The sequence below is a fragment of the Protopterus annectens genome, chromosome 13.part0 (assembly GCF_019279795.1).
Source record: "Protopterus annectens isolate FY-2018-M chromosome 13.part0, PAN1.0, whole genome shotgun sequence".
NCBI lineage: Eukaryota > Metazoa > Chordata > Ceratodontiformes > Protopteridae > Protopterus > Protopterus annectens.
The window spans coordinates 886,393,646-886,414,511 of record NC_056747.1 but is presented as its reverse complement, the minus strand read 5'-3'; the positions used below and the strand labels follow the sequence as shown (position 1 = coordinate 886,414,511).

Here is a 20,866-nt window from a genome sequence, read left to right as displayed (position 1 = left end):
CTATTTTGTATTCTTTTGAAGATGGCCAAGGGCAGTTACCCAAGGCTTCCTCATATAGGACAGGAGTTTTGATGAACCCGCAACTTTAAATTTCTTCCAACTACTGCCTTGATGATGGAATTTAAATACCACTTTGGCACCTGTTTGAGGATGTCCAGCATGTGTGAAAGGATGCCAAAAAAACAGCTACTAGAAAATCGTATCTTGCTGCATGGAAAAAAATTTCTAGTTTGTGCCAAATTAAGATCCAGAAATCTTTTCAGGCCCAAGGCACTTCTGGTTTGACAGTGTTTGATTCCCATAAGGAAACATATTGGCAGATTTTGTTGGAAGCCAATAAACCCCCTGGTTTAAATGAATCCATCTCAATAGTGCCTTATTTGAAAATTAAGGCACAGTATATTAAATAAAAATAAGATTAAAGAGATTACATTTAATATATATTTTTTGCATATTTTGTAATATATTAGTTTTGTGAAATTGCTCCCTTGTTTTTAATTAAGTTGTGTAATTCATGGTGAATGCAGTTTAATATGTAATGTTCATTTTTTAATAGTTGATGAATACATTTTTTAAAAAAAGTTTTTTAAATCATGCTTTTTAGGTCAATTAATTATGATGAATTAATTAGTTGATTAACTTATTTGGGGAAGATATTTAAACTGAGTGTAACAGGAAATTGCTTTATCTGATGAAGTCTTCTTGAGAGACGAAAACGTGTGTGGTGCTTATTGCTGGAGTCTTTTACACGTTAATAAACTGTTTGTGATCAATTCGTGCCTGATTGTGAGCCTTTTTGCCCTGATAGCTACTGGACTGGTGTGGCTGCTTTCTTTTTTGTAGTGTTTGATTGAGTTGTTACCCTCTGTTTTTTCTTACTCTTCTGTCAAGGTTCACCTCTCTGCTGCCTCTGCTTGTGCACCCATGGATCCGTGTGTGCCCATAGGCCCCCCTTTCTGTGCTGCCTCTGGTTGAACAGCCCTTGAAAGGGTTGTTGCATATATGCCCACCTGGAGGATAAGTGACAGTTCTTAGATCTTAATTTTGTATTGGAGAAACTTGCATCTTTTCCTGTTGAACCTGTTCATGAGGCTGATTTGAAATTCTTATCATGAAAAACGATGTTAAACTTCTTGCAGAAGTCAGAACAATGAGTATCTGAGTCGCAAGGTCTTATGTTGATTCTACCTTATCTAATATTTCAGAAGGATAGGGCAACTTTAAGAAAAATTCCTTCTTTTATACCTAAAGTAATTTCAGATGTTTGTTTTGAGCCCGGCTGTACGTCTCCTTATTTTCTGTGCTGGACCACTACACTCTAGCTGTTGACAGGCAACTCCAGGACTGCATTGACAAGACAAAAACTTTCAGGAATTCTGGTAAATAGCTATGCAGATAAAAAGAGACTTTATTTGTTGAGAAACAATTTTTAAATGGTTGTCTCACACTGTTGCTGTTTTACTCTGACCATAACAAGACTCTTCCTGTCAGGGTCCAAGGCCCCACTGTACCAGGATTTCAGCTAATTCTTTGGCTTTTTAGAAAGGAGTGGACTCTAGAAATATATTAGAAGCAGCAACTTGGTTGTCTCTGCACCCTTTCACCAATGATGTTCTCGGTCCAGAGCAGTCTTTGTTTGGTTTGTTTTCCAGGGGCTCCTGGACTGTTATCCTCCTTCCTATTCACTTTCTTTTTTAAGCTCTGAAAATTTTAGGCTACAGCAACAGTGATCTAATGTTGAACACTGCCATAACAATGTTGTTGTCTTTCGGCTTTTCCTGGTTAGGGGTCGCCACAGCGGAACTCCGGTCTGCTAATGATTGGCAGTAGATTTTCATGAACGCCGAGGTGCCAGCTCGACATTCAACTTTCAGTGAAGGCACGCCCATTTACGCATGTCTTTCGAACGCCCACTCAACTGTGGGGAGGACATGCAGACTCCACACAGAAGGCACTCCCCGCACTCTAGCCGAGAATCGAACGGAAGAACCTCTTGCTGTGAGGCAACAACATAGATATTCATATAGATCACTGTTGCAGTAAGAACACACACTGTCCTTTCCCCTCATTTTACTATGTTTTATGCTGGGATGTGGATGTTTTTCATTTTCCCCTTACTTTTAGCACATACTTAACTGGTAGCGCTCTAGCCTTCCTTACTTTGAGGCAAGAAAGCTCTGAAGGTTTGGCCCCCTAACCACTTATTTTATACTGGTCTTTTCGAGCTGTTCAGTGGTTAGGGTATGTGGAAAGCGCCCTTAAACTTTGGAAGCTGGCTGATTGTCATTGGTAGACTATAACTCATATAGCTTAGGCTACTGCAGCACTGATCTAATCAAACATTTACTGTGTCAATAAATTTACTGATATACCTTTACATTCTCCAGCATGCACCCATTTTCAGTCTGTCTATAATTAAACATGGTCAGTTTCTGTGTGCTGGTGAAGCAGGACCGTTAACCTATTAAGAGCAGGGCAGATTGACAGAGCATATAGAGACCACTTTTGATGCCAGCTTAGATGACTGCTCTTGGCCAGTAGTTTGTGCCCACTTTCTGGGGGAATGAATACTTTCAGGACCTATTTGGAGGAGGGATAATGATTAACGCACTTTTGTTCTGTCTGTGCCTTTCAACTTCTGCTACCCATGCTTCAGTTTTCACATGGTTACTGTGTATATCTCTGCTGATTTATGCCCGTCTTTACCTTGTGAAGAACAGGACTGTGATCCCTCACAGGTAGTAAATCAGTTCCTTAAAAGGGTCTAGCATCTTTATCCTTTGAAGAAATGTTGCCCTCCTTTAGACTTGAATTTCATGCTCTGCAGAATTGCCCATCCTCTGTCAGGGACTTTTCTAATTTGGCAGTTTTGAAGCTTGTCTCTTGTTTTCTTGCCCTCCGTTTCTGCTTACATGATTTTTGGAGTTCAAGATGTCTGTCATATTGGTTTCTGCTGCAGTAGCTTTACCTATATTTGCTCTAGCTAATTTCAGCTCTAGTTTTTCTGTGATTAAGGTGCCACTGGCAGCCATTTCTAATTTTCATATCAGTTTGGATAGTGTTCCCTTGGTTGTTCTAAAAATCTCCAAGGCGGTTCTCAAAGGTGTATTCTTCTGTGTCTTCCAGTTTGGGATCTTGTCCCTCATTAGGGTTTGTCTTTTATGTTGTAAGTTCTTGCAGACCTTCCTTTTGAACCTTCTGTTACTTCAGACGTAAAGTTGTTTTCTTGGGAAAAAAATATCTTTCGGCTTTTCCCAGTCAGGGGTAGCTGCAGCAGATCACTGGTCCGCAGATTGATTGGCAGTGGATTTTTACAGTGCCGAGTTGCCAACCCGACGCCCAACCTTCACGGAAGGCACACGCACCTTACCTGCATGTCTTTAAAGCTCACTCAGCCGCAGGGAGGACATGCAGACTCTGCACAGAAGGAACTCCAGCCGAGAATCGAACCAAAGAACCTCTTGCTGTGAGGCGACAATGCAAACTGCTGCACTACCGTGGCTGTATAACAAGCTCTAGATTCTACTCCTCCTTATCTGGTGTTTCACAAAGATGTAGTCTCACTCCACATCAATCCTTCCTTTCTCCCCAAGATAGCCTCCAAGAGTAATTTGAATAGTTCTGTTCACCTTTCTGTGCTTTTTTCCCTAAATTTCTCAAGCAAGAGTGAATACTTGTTGCATTGTTTGAGTGTGCATAGATGATTGATTTTTACCTGGACAGGGCAAAAGCCTTTCGAAAAAATAGTTAGCCGTTTCTTTTTTGAAATCCAGGTTGAGCAGACCTGTGTTTAAAGTGATTTTTATCCAAGTGGCTGTCAGACTGCATTTCCTGTGTGTATATCTTGAGAAGCAAGACTTTGCATGGTAACCTTAAGGTCACTCTGCTGGAGCTATGGCTACTTCTTTGGCTACCTTTTCCAGGGCTTCCTTGCATGATTGTGCTGCTGCTACTTGTGAGGCCCATTTTACCTCTGTTTTTCGCTACAAACTGGACATTCAGTCTAGGTCTTCCTTTGGTAGATCCTCCCAAGGATTTTTAGGTGGCTGGGGACTGTGTCCCACAGGTTGAAGCCAGAAGACGACGACATCTGATACAAAAGTCATGTGCTCATCTTCCTGCCTCCACCTCTTTGGCTAGTCTCTAGTTTTGAGATGGCCGGGCAGGCGAGACTCAATTCGCTTTCCTTTTTTTAAGAGTCCTTTGTTGTTTTCTTTTATGTGAGAAAGATATTTTAGAGCAGGAGTGTCCAACCCGCGGGCCGCATGCGGCCCTCAGAGCTCTTCCATGCGGCCCGCGACCCTTAAATTTAAATTTAATTTACCTTTTTTTCCGTGTGTTTACACGTTCGCGTACTTTTGCTGTTGTGCGCATGCGCCAACTTTCATTTTTTCACGTTTTTTCATACCAGCGTCGTTCCGCTGGTATGCGCATGCGCGAAAACACCGTTCGGCCGTTTTTTATAGTTCTGTAAAGCTGAAGGAAGGAGCGAGAGTACACTAACATTGCAAAAAGGTAAGGTAAATAATTTTGTGAGTTTAATAAGATCTTTTTAACTTGTTTGGAATACGTAAAAGGGTGATCTCTAGTCTAAATGGCAATAAAGTAGACTGAGGGTATGGGGGCTTGTAAAAAATGCTGTTTTTACTTAAAGGCATCAACACACTCAAATGGGCACGTTTCTGGATATTTATTCATTGTAATCATGGTGGTGGTGTGGCTGTGATGTTAGTTGATATAATTATGAGGCTCTGGATGGAGAACCCTGATCTTGTTGGGCTGTGGGAATGATCCACACATAAATGCATGTTTTATTGCACTATCCAGATATGATTTATGTTTTCTTGTTTAAAGGAGTTTGTTTTACTTCATATAAAATTAAGAAGTTTGTAGGATAACAATTGTAAGGGCATAAATATGTACTTTGCTTTTGCAATGGAGGTTAGTTAAGGGGAACAGTAGTTGACTCATGCAGTAGTTGATGTTTTGTGCTCTGGGGCTCTTGGAAAGTTTGTCTAGGTTCCACAGTGCTCTACTGGACCACATGCCTAGTAACTAAGAAATAAACTCAATTATACTGGTGCACAGTGCATCACCTTATCAGGAGATATTTTTAAAGTTTTTGTTCTGTTCAGCACTTGAGAGAAACAGAGAGAGAAAGAGAGGAGTGCATACATTATTAACCTGTTCTGACTGCTACATGTCACCATTATTTCTGAAACTGCTGACATGTTAGTAAAGAAATACAAAGTCTCATTTTCAACTAGTTACATTTAAATAAATGATTGCCCCTATTATTTTGTGGGTTGTGTGACTTGCATTAAGTGAAAACCTCACTGCCAAAACAAAGAACACTGCATGTGTTCAAAATCACAGTGTCACAGATACAGGACACAAATTGTGCAGAGCCATAGCAGTGGTATCCTGCAAGACTATGCTGTTTGGTTATGCTGATTTATTCACAGATCTAGGATTCTTGCCAAGACAATATCACATGCAAATAAAACCTGAGGTAGTGGCAGTAAGTCAAGCACTGAAAAAGTACCTGTCGTATTCAGGAGTAAAGTGGAACATGAATTAAACAGAATAGAAAGCCTAGGTATCATTAAAAGCAATTAGAGTCAATAAAATGAGAGAATATTATACTCCTTAAAAAAGATGATACACATTTTTACAGCTCTACAAGATCTGAACAGATTAAGTTTGAAAGATCACTACCTAATAATGCTTACAACTGAAGAAGCAATATGAAAATGACAAATGCAAATGTTTTTTCAGTATCAGATGCAAATTAGACATTTCTGGCAAATAATGCTGAATGATCAACTCTCTATTATGGCTTAATTATTGGCTGTGTTGTTTTGTTTTTAAATATTTTATCGTTAATTAATTAATTAAGTAATAGTATGATTTCTCTGGGAACATATTTAAATAACTGAACAAGAGTTTTGTGTTAATGCTTTGAGAAAGGACTTTTCACTTGAAAGCTTTACTCGTGAAGTGGTTTCAAGCTTTTATTTGTATTTTTGCTTTGTGATTGTGGTCTTTATCTTCGGTTTGTCTGTTCAGTTTGGTTTGTTATTTTTTTAATAACATTGACTGTCATTGCTATGTGGACCTTCCAACAGCTGTCTTTGGGCACCTGGGTGTAACACAGATATGAGCCTCACAGACACTGCACCAGTTGCATTTATTAATTTAATTTATTTATTTATTTGTTTATTTAACACAGCAGAGCAGGTGGGTCGACTTTTTATTATATTAGTCTGCATAAACCTGTGGGTCTTGTTTTTTTTTTTTTGCTCTTCAGTTTGCCCCCAGACCATTTTTGTTGACTCAATGCGGCCCTTGCAACTGAAAAGGTTGGACACCCCTGTTTTAGAGCTAGGTTAAGATATCTGCGGGGGGAGCAGGGGATTGTGGGAAGGGGTGGTATAACCTGGCAAGTTGAAGTCTAGATGATCTGGCTGGTGTTTGATCCAATAACTGCCAGGTTGAACCAGATGGAGACCGACAGCACAGCACTGTGAGTACATTACTTTTATTTAAGTCGCATGTGATTTTGTTAAATGCCTTCTCCGCATCAACTGAGAGCAGTACTGTTGGAAGCTTTTACACTGAACCTGTCTCTAGCCATTGAGCCATCCTCAGTGTGTGATGCCATCCTTTTTTTGCCCTTATGCCCATGTATATTTTACTGTCTGTGTTCAGATGGAAGATTGGGTGGTAATTTGCTGGAAGTGAAAGTTCTTTATCTGATTTCAACATCAGGAGGAACATAGATTGCTTCCAAGAAGGAGGGAGGACACCTTGCCTGTGGAAACTAACAAGCAGGCCTTCCACAGTAAATATAAAGCTGGGATAGGAAGAGATTTGCTTTATTTACCTTTACCTTTACCTTTTAATGACCTTGTGTAGTTTCAGCATGGAAATAGGTGCCTCCAGTGCCTGGGTCTGCAGTCCTGTTCTAGTTGGTAATGATGAGAAGGTAGGAAGAGGATTTATGAAGCCTTCAAACTGGGATGTCAGCTCATTTGTGCTGCTGTAAAAATCATGGTAATATTGTCTAAGAAGGTGAAGAATCTGGTGTGTGTTTAAAAAAAATGGTGTATGTTTAACCAAGTGTAGAAAAGAATGATAGGCCAGCTCCTGATGGTTTTGATACTGTAAAGAATTCAATTTGACTGTCCATTTTTTCATAGTCCACTAGTCCATGATCTTAGCTTGGTATGAATAAATGCTGTATAAGCATGTCAGAGAATAGACTGGGAGTAGTCTTCTGATGTGTGCCAGAAAGTCTTGTGTAAAGGTATTCAGGAGTTGCACAAACTTTACTTGTCTATTGTAATAGGGATAAAGCCTCCAGAGTTTAGGGAGTGAGGGAACCAATTCCGTGAGGGTACACTGAGACATCCTGGTCTGAGTATGGGCATGGGTACCTTGGAGTGATGGTTCTAAATCTAATAGGCCATCCTCTAGGTATATTCCATCAGTCTTGGTGGTGGGAGCAGACCTCAAAGAAAAATATGTAAATTGTGTATAGGTGGAATGAAAGCATGCACCCAAGTCATATGGAAATATATCTGTAACCCAGGACTTCAAACACCTTGCTGTCAGGGATAGAGAAAAAGGACAGACAGCTTAAGGATCCAATATGCAGTTAGTCTCCCATCAGGAGTAAATGTTTTTCTTGATTTCTTTGGATATAGTAAAGGTACTGTTCAGTCCTGCAAACTGTAATAGTCGTATGGAAATACAATGAAACTACTGTAACAACCCATGACCCTGTTTTGAATATTGCACCTGCCAGATCTCCCCTGCTTGCAAAAAGATCTGAAGTGGAAAGCTTGTATATGAGCCTTTCTGGTGTATTATAGCAATCCCTTTATGCTTTTCAGAAGAATCTGAAGAATAAACAACCGTATTATAATGCCATGAAGTCAGTTTGGTATACATGCTGTTGAACAAATGGGTTTCCTAAAGGGCTGTTACATCTAGAAAATGTTGCTTTAGCCAAGTAAAGCGCAAAGCTTGCTTGACTGGAGAGATTATTGCCATTTACATTTTTTCTAAGTATTTTCCTGATTGTAATAGTCTAACAAAATATTTAACAATCCTGTCAAGAGGCTCTGAGCAGTCTTGTTTCAGTCATAAAACACATCTAATTCTAAATGAATTAAAGCATACAGAAAGCATTATTTTTCTTAGAAAAAGTAAGGATTATTCACCAACAGTACAAGAGAAAAAAAGTATGAGGATACAGCAATAAACAGATTTAAGTATAAAATAGAAAATGCAAATTAGACATAAAAGATATACAGTACCATATATCATTTCCAGTGTAATAGAATGTAGAATTCTTCTCACTTCAACCACTTGCAGTTGAGCACACTGTGTGTAGCTGTGCTGTCCACTATCCCAGTCACTATCAAGTCCCAGTATAAGACAGTGCAACTTGTTCTACACCTGCCAAGCTCTAAATATCCAATAATCTTGCCTGTAGGATAAAGCGCAGTCAAAAGTTCCATCTGACAAATCTGGCCATAATGAAACACATTTTGATAAAAACGTATTGCTGTCCAAACTCTCATTTTAGTGTGAAGAACCCTGTATGCACACACAGCTAGCTAATAGCTAATTCTTCCAGATTTTCAACCTGTGCTGGTGCCACCTTGGGCTTCTTGGGATCTGGAGATGACAGTGTTGCTCAATTTGTAGTGCACCCTTGCTTTGACAGAGAAGAAATCTACTCCATCCTTTCTGGAATGGAGATGGCCGCATGTTCCTTCAGATTTAGTATTGGTCTTCTTCCACTGTGAGAATAACCTGGCACCATCTGACATGTGAACCCAGAGCCTGACGGAGTATAGCAAGAAAGATTGTAAACCATTATCTTTGAGGAGCTGTAGCAGGGGTAGCCATAATTTGTGCTTGGCCATATCCTGCTTAGAGTAGTCCTTTATCAAAACATACCTTTCTGCCTAAATGTAATTTTTTTGACCAAGTACCTCTTTGAACCTGTTCCTTTTGTCGAAAAGGGAGCTCACTGTTACTGGAACTATGCCGTCTCTCAAGCATAAGTTTAGAGGTGGTGTCCAGTCCTGAGTAGCAGGAATCGAAGACTGCATAAAGTGCAGCATGTCCTTTTGTTCCGCACCTTCTTGAATCCTGAGAATCCTCACATTGTTCTTGTGTGCCCCCTATTCTCTTGATAATCAACCTAATCCTTCAGTAACTGCCTAAAATCTAAGAGGAAAGAAGTTTGGTGCTCACCCTCCTCAGTATGACTAGGTAAGTCCTGGGTTTTCTGCTTTATTGTAGCTGTTTGGTCAGTTATCCCAGACACTGTCAATTTGATATCCTGAACTTGTGTTTGCAAAGCCGACTGAAAGCTTTCCAGGGACAGCTGGAGCGGTTTGATAAAAGCTGTCAGAAGTGTAATTTCTGAAGACGGATTGCACAACTGTTGCTGCGGTAATGTCATGTTCCACTCCATGTGTTTATAAAGCTATGTCGAAGAGATAGAAGCCATAATAGTATCCATGTTATTGGATTATGATTTCCAGATGATGTCTCAAAGCTAGAGTAAATTTAAGACATGTTTTTTTGGTGGCATATAGCAGACAAATTGCAGTATATTGGAACAGGTAAACTTGGCCAGAAACAGAACACTAGATGCCAGTTTGAACAAAAAAATAAGTTAAGGTTCTTGCAGAGCTCTCTAAAAGTATGTCTACATGTCTGACTCTGGAACTGGAGGCCCAACACTTATTTTTTTCACTCTTGTGCATTTTAATCATACGATCTGATGTCCTTTTCATTCTTCCTCGACCCATGGGGTTCAGATCTGGTCTTTGGATCCAACTCATCCGCATACTCCAGACTTTTAGATCCAACTCTTGCACTCCTTCCTCTTCCCATAATACCATAGTCCATCCCCATTACCTCAGTTCTTGTTTGCCACCATTGTGAACAGATGCAGGTTCCTCTCTCAAGTATTAAGAGTTTTTTCATGAGTTAATTCAACTTTATTCTCTTTAATTTTTCTTTAACTGAATTTTATGTATTTATTTCTATCCTCCCTCTGTCTCTTTCAGGCATTAGGGCTTCGTACTATTTTCTTAGGTAGTACTCTGTTATTACAGTAGTTGGTGTTTCTACTACCCCTTTTTATAGTGTATTTCTTTTGAATTACCATTGTTGGTAATTAAACCTTTCTTCTCTTTTCTCTATCCAAAAAAAAATGATTGCCTATTTTTTACTTTCGTTCTGTTTACTTTTATCCACCATGTCGGATAAACCAACAGGATTTAAAAAATGCACTTCTTGTGGGCCCTAATTCGGATGTCCACAAGAAGTGCATATATTGCCTTGGAGCAGGCCACTTGGACACCAGTTGGTACTATATGCTCAACCTTCAATTCAAGGGGCTTTGGCTGATTGGCGCAATAAGTTAATTTTGAAAGGCCTTCTTATTGCTTCATCTACTTCTGGGGCTCAAACCCCCTCCAAAACCAACACATCTACTCCACTGGATTACAGGATAATGTTCCCTGACAAAGTCCCCAGGTCTTCTCCAGAGCCACCTTCCAAGAGCCGAAAAACATTGGCTCCAACACTATTAGATCCAAAGACCCGATCCTCTGATCTGAAACCCTCTGATCTGAAGGCTTTGAATCAGATTGTTATTTCAGTCAGTCCTACAGTGCCATTTTGGGATCTTAGATCCTCAGGTCTGAAGCCTGGCACCTTGCACAGAAGTCGTACTCCAGAGTCTGTAATCAAGCCCATATCACCTATTCTACATTTTTCATTGCTTCAAATGCCTAAAAACATTCTAGGCCACAATCCACTACTTCCTGCGGGTCCTGCAAAGCTTATTGCAAGTGGATGTGGATAGGATGATGCAAAAAATTTCTCAGAACTCCGATCTAGATGGAGGTCTTACTGTCTCGATCCCCTGTTGGATCTGTGAGTCTTCCTGCAACATTCAAAACTATTTTATTTTCTTCTCCAGTTTGTCTGGTTATTTCAGAGTCCCAGGATCCAAAAATCCCAGGAGGTCCAGAGTCGGATCTGAGGAAGATATCTTCTTTGACTGGTATCCCGGAGTAGTTCTCGCAAATCGGAATGGGTCCCTGAGCTGAAGTGCTGGTGTCAGGTCCTTGGGGCCAGGATCGACTCTGATGTCTGATCCATCCCTGCCCCTCGGAGCCTTGGCCCTGAATACTTCTGGTCTGTTTCCATCCTTGAGGCACAGATCTGAGAGTGGTCAAGACGAACCTTTGCTGGGAGTCCCTGCTCCGGCTCACCTGGTCAAGGCTCGTGTGGGTCCGTCTGCCTTTGAGATTGTGGAAAGGACTTTTTGTCTCTAGAGAACCGCCTTCTCATTTTTCAATCCAACCCCTTTTCTGTCATCGGCTCTTAGCTCTGAGTCAGTCAGACCTACTTCACTGGGGACATCCTGTTCCAACAAGTGTCTAATCTGTTCCGGTAGCAGAACTTTCCCTATCTTCTGACACCACTCCTGAACATCCCGCAGAGGAGGTCCATCAAAAGAGAAACATGCAAGAGGAGGCACATTGACTCCCCGATGGAGTCTCTCATGGAAGATAACAATTTTGATGAAGGGTCCCCCAGATCACCACTGGACGATCTGCAGACAAAAAAAAAGGTGTCTGGTCTTCTGAATCCCCCTCTCCAGAAGAATTGGTATTTTGGAAGCTTTTGATTGTGGCCTGTCTACGTCTTGGGTTACCTCCCTAGTGGATGAACTCATTGATTTTAGTCTCCTGCTGGGCTTGGAAGGAACTGGATACCATTGAACCTATCACAGAGACCTGACAAATTCTTAGCCCCTCCAAAAGACAGACCTCACTGGACCAAAGGAGTCCCAGTTGATGCTATGGTGGTGATGGCAGCCACCAAGAAAGAGCTAGCAGAACAGAGCTCTTCTGTCCATCCGATAAACAGAGAGTGTAGAGTGTTAGACAGATTCAGAAAGTGAGTCTTTGTCTCAGTGACATTTGCCCTGAGGTCTGTCAGTTACATGACACACTTCACAAGACGTCAGAGAGATTTAACCAAAGAGCTTTCAACTACTCTGAGTTCATGTCCATAGAAGATTTCAAAAGAACCACTGAGAGCTCTTGGACTATGTCTTGAAGCCTACAGTTCCAGGTTTGAGCCCTTCCTTTCTCTGTCAGCCTCTCATGTTTCTGTCTAGCTATATGGGACTAATGGCAAAAAACTTGATCTGAGGTAATGGGGATGGACTAAGGCATTATGGGTAGAGGGGGGAGCTCAAGAGTTGGATCTGAAGTCTGGAGTATGCAGCTGAGTCGGATCCGATGGTCAGATCCGAACCCCATGGGTAGAGAATGAAAATGGACAACACAGATGCCTAGTTATGGTGAGTATGTAACTTAATTTTTGTGGCTTACCAGGTTTTTGAAATTTGGGCTTCAGCGGTGGAATCTTCTGGCTATGGGCTGTAAGCAGGCTTCATCAGAATGTCTTATCTGATGTTGTAATTTTCATTCCTCAACTGATGGATTTTTGATTCGTCTCAGCTGCTTTTTCTAGATTCATAAATCCAACTCGTGAGCGCCTCCATAATTCCTCACTAACCTAATGTACCTCAGATCTTGTTTGCCGCCATATTGCTCAGACACTGATCCTTCTGTCTCTAAAGCAGTCAGGTGTTGTTTTTTTCAGGGTAGTAAGTTTTTTTTTTATTGTATTACTTTTATCCGTCTTTCTTTTCCTTTCAGTTTTTTTACCTTACCTTCTATTATTTTCAGATTCTGTCCATCAGGCAGTACTTTTTATTTCATACCTGTTAGTTCTTGGGTACTCCCTTGAGTACTGTTGGTTCTCTTGTCTTTCTTTCTATCCCCTTCATTCCTACCCTTTAGAGCAGGAGTGTCCAACCCGCGGCCCGCGGGCCGCATGCGGCCCTCAGAGCTCTTCCATGCGGCCCGCGACCCTTAAATTTAAATTTAATTTACCTTTTTTTCCGTGTGTTTACACGTTCGCGTAATTTGCTGTTGTGCGCATGCGCCAACTTTCATTTTTTCACGTTTTTTCATACCAGCGTCGTTCCGCTGGTATGCGCATGCGCGAAAACACCGTTCGGCCGTTTTTTATAGTTCTGTAAAGCTGAAGGAAGGAGCGAGAGTACACTAACATTGCAAAAAGGTAAGGTAAATAATTTTGTGAGTTTAATAAGATCTTTTTAACTTGTTTGGAATACGTAAAAGGGTGATCTCTAGTCTAAATGGCAATAAAGTAGACTGAGGGTATGGGGGCTTGTAAAAAATGCTGTTTTTACTTAAAGGCATCAACACACTCAAATGGGCACGTTTCTGGATATTTATTCATTGTAATCATGGTGGTGGTGTGGCTGTGATGTTAGTTGATATAATTATGAGGCTCTGGATGGAGAACCCTGATCTTGTTGGGCTGTGGGAATGATCCACACATAAGTGCATGTTTTATTGCACTATCCAGATATGATTTATGTTTTCTTGTTTAAAGGAGTTTGTTTTACTTCATATAAAATTAAGAAGTTTGTAGGATAACAATTGTAAGGGCATAAATATGTACTTTGCTTTTGCAATGGAGGTTAGTTAAGGGGAACAGTAGTTGACTCATGCAGTAGTTGATGTTTTGTGCTCTGGGGCTCTTGGAAAGTTTGTCTAGGTTCCACAGTGCTCTACTGGACCACATGCCTAGTAACTAAGAAATAAACTCAATTATACTGGTGCACAGTGCATCACCTTATCAGGAGATATTTTTAAAGTTTTTGTTCTGTTCAGCACTTGAGAGAGACAGAGAGAGAAAGAGAGGAGTGCATACATTATTAACCTGTTCTGACTGCTACATGTCACCATTATTTCTGAAACTGCTGACATGTTAGTAAAGAAATACAAAGTCTCATTTTCAACTAGTTACATTTAAATAAATGATTGCCCCTATTATTTTGTGGGTTGTGTGACTTGCATTAAGTGAAAACCACACTGCCAAAACAAAGAACACTGCATGTGTTCAAAATCACAGTGTCACAGATACAGGACACAAATTGTGCAGAGCCATAGCAGTGGTATCCTGCAAGACTATGCTGTTTGGTTATGCTGATTTATTCGCAGATCTAGGATTCTTGCCAAGACAATATCACATGCAAATAAAACCTGAGGTAGTGGCAGTAAGTCAAGCACTGAAAAAAGTACCTGTCGTATTCAGGAGTAAAGTGGAACATGAATTAAACAGAATAGAAAGCCTAGGTATCATTAAAAAGCAATTAGAGTCAATAAAATGAGAGAATATTATACTCCTTAAAAAAGATGATACACATTTTTACAGCTCTACAAGATCTGAACAGATTAAGTTTGAAAGATCACTACCTAATAATGCTTACAACTGAAGAAGCAATATGAAAAATGACAAATGCAAATGTTTTTTTTCAGTATCAGATGCAAATTAGACATTTCTGGCAAATAATGCTGAATGATCAACTCTCTATTATGGCTTAATTATTGGCTGTGTTGTTTTGTTTTTAAATGTTTTATCGTTAATTAATTAATTAAGTAATAGTATGATTTCTCTGGGAACATATTTAAATAACTGAACAAGAGTTTTGTGTTAATGCTTTGAGAAAGGACTTTTCACTTGAAAGCTTTACTCGTGAAGTGGTTTCAAGCTTTTATTTGTATTTTTGCTTTGTGATTGTGGTCTTTATCTTCGGTTTGTCTGTTCAGTTTGGTTTGTTATTTTTTTAATAACATTGACTGTCATTGCTATGTGGACCTTCCAACAGCTGTCTTTGGGCACCTGGGTGTAACACAGATATGAGCCTCACAGACACTGCACCAGTTGCATTTATTAATTTAATTTATTTATTTGTTTATTTAACACAGCAGAGCAGGTGGGTCGACTTTTTATTATATTAGTCTGCATAAACCTGTGGGTCTTGTTTTTTTTTTTTTTTTTTTTTTTTTTTTTTTGCTCTTCAGTTTGCCCCCAGACCATTTTTGTTGACTCAATGCGGCCCTTGCAACTGAAAAGGTTGGACACCCCTGCTTTAGAGGGTATTCCTCTGTACCATTGTTGGTACCTCTTTTCTGCTTCGTAAAAAAAAAAAATGTTGGTACCTATTTTCTACTTTGAAAAAAAAAAAGACGCTTTCTCCTGTTTTATATATTCACCTTTTTTCCTTAACCATGACAGATAAGCCAGCTAGGTTTAAAAATGCATTTCCTGTGCACATACGTTTCTCAACTCTGTTGCCCACAGTGTGTTTACTGCTTAGGCATGGCCAATTTAGATACGAACTCCACTATCTGTACAGGCTTTAATTCTAGAGCTATTAGTGATCGAAGGAATAAATTGGTGTTGAAAGGTCTGATTTCCGTACTTAATGGAACTGAAATCCCCTCCAACAGGCCCAAAAAAGGGAAGCCTGAATTGGCTCCTAAGGATGAGGACTCCAGAAAAAGATGTCAGGACCACTCACCTACTTAGGCTCCAACCACCAAGCCTGTGTCAAAAATTTCCAAAATGTGTAAGACCCAGCTCCCTCAGATCCTACCTCCTTGAAGCTTAAGTCATGTTGGATCTGGTCACCCAGATACTCACCAGAGTCTGTATTCTCTTCGACTTCTCCCTTTCTCCGGGAGACTCCCAAGTAAACACTCCAGGCCACCATCTGCTAGCTCCTTCCTTAGGTCCTCCAGGAACTTGTCTGAAGCACAAGTGGGCAGGATGATGAGGAAGTTCCTCAGAGCTCAGATCCAGATGGGGGTAATTTCATCGCCCATTGGACCCGTGAGCCTTCCCTCCACCGACTTTCAGTTAATATCCTTCTCTGATCCATCCAGTGGATTCAGAGCCCTCTGATCCAAAATCCTTGAGGGTGTCCTTGTCGGATCTGAAGACAGCTTGTTTTTTGACTCTGACCACTACCCTGAGTCATCTGTCAAAGTATCTGTGCCGGCTCCCGAGGGTGTGGGTTGGGGTTGACTCCAAAATTATCAGAGCTGCCCTAGCCTCTAGGTGCTTGGCGATGGACAGCTCTGGTCTGGCTCCATCATTGGGAAGGGAGCTTGGGGGGATTCAAGGCTTGTTAGCACAGGGAACTTCAGCTTTGGTGCCGCCAGCTTCTTTTTCTCCTAGGTCCTCTGCCTTTGAGATAGAGAGGGCCTTCTCTTTGCCTAGAGAGAGGCCATCATTGTACTCCCTGGATCCCATCTCTATTCCACCGAGTCTTAGTTCTAAGCCTCTCACTTCTATCCCACCAGGGAAGCCAATCTGTTCAAGTCTGCAGTCAGTCCCACAGGACTCCCCTGTCATGTCTGATACCTCTCCAGACCTCCCCACTGATGAGGTCACTAGGAAGAGAATGTGCAAAAGGAGACACTTAGATTCCTCTTGGGAATCTCTCATTGAGGACGCAGACTTTAGTGAAGTGGAAGGGTCCCCCAGATCTCCATCTGAGCTAATAGACCTTGTCTCATGCTGTGCAAGAAGAAGCAGGATACTGTGGAGCCTATCCACAAGTGCCCAGATAGCACTTTAAGCACCCCCAAAGGACAGAGAACACTGGAGCAAGGGGGTCCCAGTAGATGCTATGGTTGTGGCAGTAGCCACTAAGAAAGAGCTCACAGAGCCGAGCTCATCTGTCCATTCCCCTAAGAAGAGGCCAATGAGCATATCCGTGTCCTAGAAATGAGCAGTCCTCCTAGCGTTGCAGGCGTTTAAAGATGCTCTCCCCTCCAGGATGATTGCAGTTCAAATGGATAATAAGTCTGTAGTCTGGTACATGAGCAAAGAAAGTGGAACCAGATCTTATCCGCTGTGTCAAGGGGCAATGAGAGTGTGGCAGTGGGCGATCTCTTCTGGATGCTTTCTCATTGCATACCAGGGAAAACCACTGTGCTTGCAGACAAACTCAGCAGATCCATTTTGATGTTTCATGAGTGGTCTCATAATCTCAAAGTGGCAAAGAGGATATTTTTGTTTTTGCTTCTCCCCTCAGCAGTTGCAGCACATTTTTTGCCCTGGTCCCCACTCTGGAGGAGTTAACAAGAGATGCTGTAGTTCATGATTGGCCTTCTGGTCTACTTATGCTTATCCCACATTACCTCTAATCACAGAATTCAAGCAGAAAGCATACCGGTTGAAGACCAGAGTTATCCTCCTTGCATCTTTTTGGCTTTGTCAAATTTGGTTTTCCTTCCGATGGCCTCATTTTCTGTATCTGCCCTGGGTACTGGACTCCAGTACAGGCCTGTCACATCTGACCACATGGTTTTTCCAGTTCCACTGATGGCTGTAGAAAACCCAGGCTTTCCTGCCTGGTCTTGACATATTTTGTTTTCTCAAAAGGCTTCTACTAGGAAAAATCAACAAAAATAAATGAGGGAGATTTTTAATTTGGGCCCTTGAGAGATTTGGACCTCTCTTCTGCCCTTATACCTGCTGTCCCTGAATTGTTAGCTTCAATTTTTGATGAGGGGATAGTTTCTTTACTGTTAAAATACAGTTGGCTGCAATTTCAAAATTCCATTCAGGTGAAAAACATTCTGGCTTCTTCTAGGTTGTGTAAGGCCTTTCTGAAAGGCACCTTCGTACTTAGGCCCCAAGTCAGGGACCCTGCTCCTCCATGAGATTTAACAGTCTTGCTTCAGGGTTTGACCCATCCCCAAGACAGACCTAAAATTTTTGTCCTGGAAAATTGTTTTTCTAGTTATTACATCGACTAGATGAGTATCTGAACTCCAGGCTTTTTCCACCAAATCTCCCAACCTGTTTTTCTTTCGTAAGGATAGAGTTTCCTTACATACCAATCCATCCTTTTTACCTAAGGTGGCTTTTTGAGTCTAACATTAGTCAAGTCATTAACCACCTGGTTTTCTTTTCAAATATCTGTAATGTGTGAGTACATGCTCCATCTTTTGGATGTGCACAGGCAGTGTTGATTTTATCTGCATCGCAGCAAAGATTTCAGAAAAACTGACCAGTCGTTTGCATCCTTTTCATCAAACAGATTGGACATGGCATCTTCTGAAGTGACCTTAACCAGATTGTTAATTGATTGCATATTCTTTGTCTGTAGCCAGAGAGGGTGTTCTTTGCCCAAGTCCCCTAGAGCACATTCCATAAAGTCTATGGCTGCTGCTTCATTCAGCCTTTTGGTTAAGAACATCAATAGAAGACATTTATGCCACTGCCATTTGGTCTAATACTTGTACCTTTATTGCTCATTTCAAGTTGGATTTGGTTTTTGGAACAGAGCTGCCTTTGGCTCCACAGTACTCTGAAGTATTCTACCATGAGGACCAACCAAGATTCATCTAGCTGGGGACTCTGTCCCATCAGTTGAGGAATTAATGAAAATTACATCGTCAGATACAGAAGTTATGTACTCGCCATAAAGATGCATCTGTGTTGTCCATTTTCATTCTTCCTCAAATTCCCACCCTCTTAGCCCCCTTCCTCGTCTTCCTGAAGAGACCTAACGAATACTACTTTGGGAACTATTGTTCCTTGTTTGTGTTCCAGTTTTATCTTTATTATCTCTGCTTTACAGATTCCCTGTAGTATCATTCTTGTATTAATGGAGGCAGCAGACTTTATCAGAGTTATGTTAGGTTAATGGAGCATTGTGGGTAAAGGGAGGAGCTCGAAAGTTGGATCCATGAATCTGGACAAAGCATCCAAGCCAGATCTGAGGTTGGATTTTAGATCCATCAGTTGAGTATGAGTGAAAATGGACAAACCCATGCATTGTTATAGTGAGTACATAATTTTATATGCACGTCAGAAAAATTGTGTGTGCTTGTAGACTTCCTATGCCTACTTTTCTAGTGGTGAGGATTTGCTCAAGGTTTTTCAAGAGTTGTGCACTCTGCAGAGGGTATTATTTGCCACACCAGTGAAAATCGTCCTTCCTCATTTTAGTTCAGCAGGAAAAGGAGGAGCTGATGGTGCTGCCCTTGAGTGATAGGGGAACTCCCTTTTCCCATCCCCCCCTTGTATTTTAATTTAGCATCTCACTGTAAAATTTAGAGAAGACCAGATATTTCTTTGTGATGGCTTTGAAGGATGTGGTTTTAGGCTTTCAGGTTCCTGTTATTGCAGGAAACTAGGCCATTATAAGTTAATTTAGTCAGATGGACTGATAGACCTGTTTTAGCTCAGGACATGGCTCTTTTCTTAGATCTCTTTGTCTCCTGCCATAATTTCCAGCAGATGTCACTTAAGTGCTCAAGGCCACGAGGAAGCTTTCCATTCTTCAGACATAACAGCTTTTCTCGTCCCTGCGGAAGTGATTAGGTTTGGCGGGCCTTGATCAAAAGAGTTTCTGAACCTCGGGGGATCATCAGGGAGTGGGGTATCCCAGAAATCAACCTGTGTGCAGCAGCAGCAGAGAGCACTGCCCTTCATTTAATCTGTACAGTTCATCGGGGCAAGGGTAGTTTGAAGGATACAGTCTACCTTCCTAGGAAGGGAAGATTGTTTTACTTTAAGCTTTTCTGTCTTTTACTTTGTCACACCCCATTGCATAATTAAGTAGTTTGTCCTTGTCCTTTGGTGGGTGTGAAGGGTGTGGTCAGACTCTTTTATGTTCTTGGCAGTATGTAAAAACTGCCAATACAGGGCAAGGAAGTCACCTTCCTTTATGACGACATTCAACCTCATCTGAGGACATGGCTTCTCTTTTAGATCACTCACTCCTGCCAGAACTTCTAGAAAGAGTCTCAAAAATGAGGCTACTAGGAAGCTTACTTCTCTGCAGACGTACTCAACTTGTGAGAGAGAGCTTCACCATTTGGATAGAGAGTTCTGCTGTGCTTCCTCGTTTTCCTCGTTTATTCTATGGTAAGAATAGATGTTTGTGATGTCTCTGCCATTTCCATCCTTGTATGCATATGTGGGGGGGAGGATATATATTAAAAGAGGAAATGCAGGGATTTACTCCCTGCATAAGATTTCTGCACAGATTAAATGTTGCACACCACACCATATCAGTTGTTTGTCTAAGCTAATTGACAGTCATCCTAAAAGTAAACTTGAATGTCTGCTTAAGATTGCTAAGACAATGTTCTTATTCACAGGTTCGCAGCAGCAGGTTGACAAAGCACTGAGTTTGATTGGGGAGAAGTTTAGAGAACTGGATCTAATCAACATCTATGCACCACAACGCTCACTGACATTACCATCTCTGCCTATGACTTCGTGGGTAAGGAAATGAGAAATTTGGTTAGAGAAGCTTTCACCATCCTAAGTTTTTTTTTTTTTTTTTTTTTTTTACCACAGTGTTATAACAGTAGAAGTACAGTCTGGAAGAGAAAACATCAGTGATGTAAGCATGCTGCTGTCCTATAGAAATAAGGGAATCTCTTTCTACATACATGTGCATTTGTACGAGTAGTCAGGGGCTGGGCATAGTCAGAAACAGTGACATGCCAATTTTAAATGAAGTATTTAATGCTTTTTATTTACTTTTGTTTACTGTTTATACACTTCCATTCACAAATGTATCCTGTTTTACCCTATTTTTCTTCCCTTTTCATGTCATTATTTTTTTGTATTGCAGCTGGCAGTCCACTAACTTTTTTGATCATATGACTGGTTTGCTTGTATAGCTCAGTCTTGTTGAAGAATCACTTCTGAGATTATTAAAAATGATGATGTTACTGTACTTTCATTGTCAGTGGTAACTGATTTTCTGGTGCTTCTCAAGCAAATTACTTCCTTGCATTTGTCTGGCTCCTGTGTTGCTGGTGCAAGTGTGCAGGCTGCTCAGTGAACGATCAAATAACAGGATCACCTGCCATCAGCTGTGAAGGCCACTGGAGCAAGG

The 20,866-nt window shown here is 41.0% G+C and overlaps 1 protein-coding gene across 2 annotated transcripts in view; it reads left to right on the top strand.

Moving 5' to 3' along the window:
- Positions 1-20,866, top strand: part of LOC122787746 — a 963,913-nt gene that overhangs the window by 473,953 nt on the left and 469,094 nt on the right. For both annotated transcript variants that reach the window (XM_044054634.1, XM_044054635.1), the window contains one exon: positions 20,118-20,242. In XM_044054634.1, the coding sequence (XP_043910569.1) occupies positions 20,118-20,242 (125 nt within the window). The remainder of the gene's footprint in view (positions 1-20,117; positions 20,243-20,866) is intronic.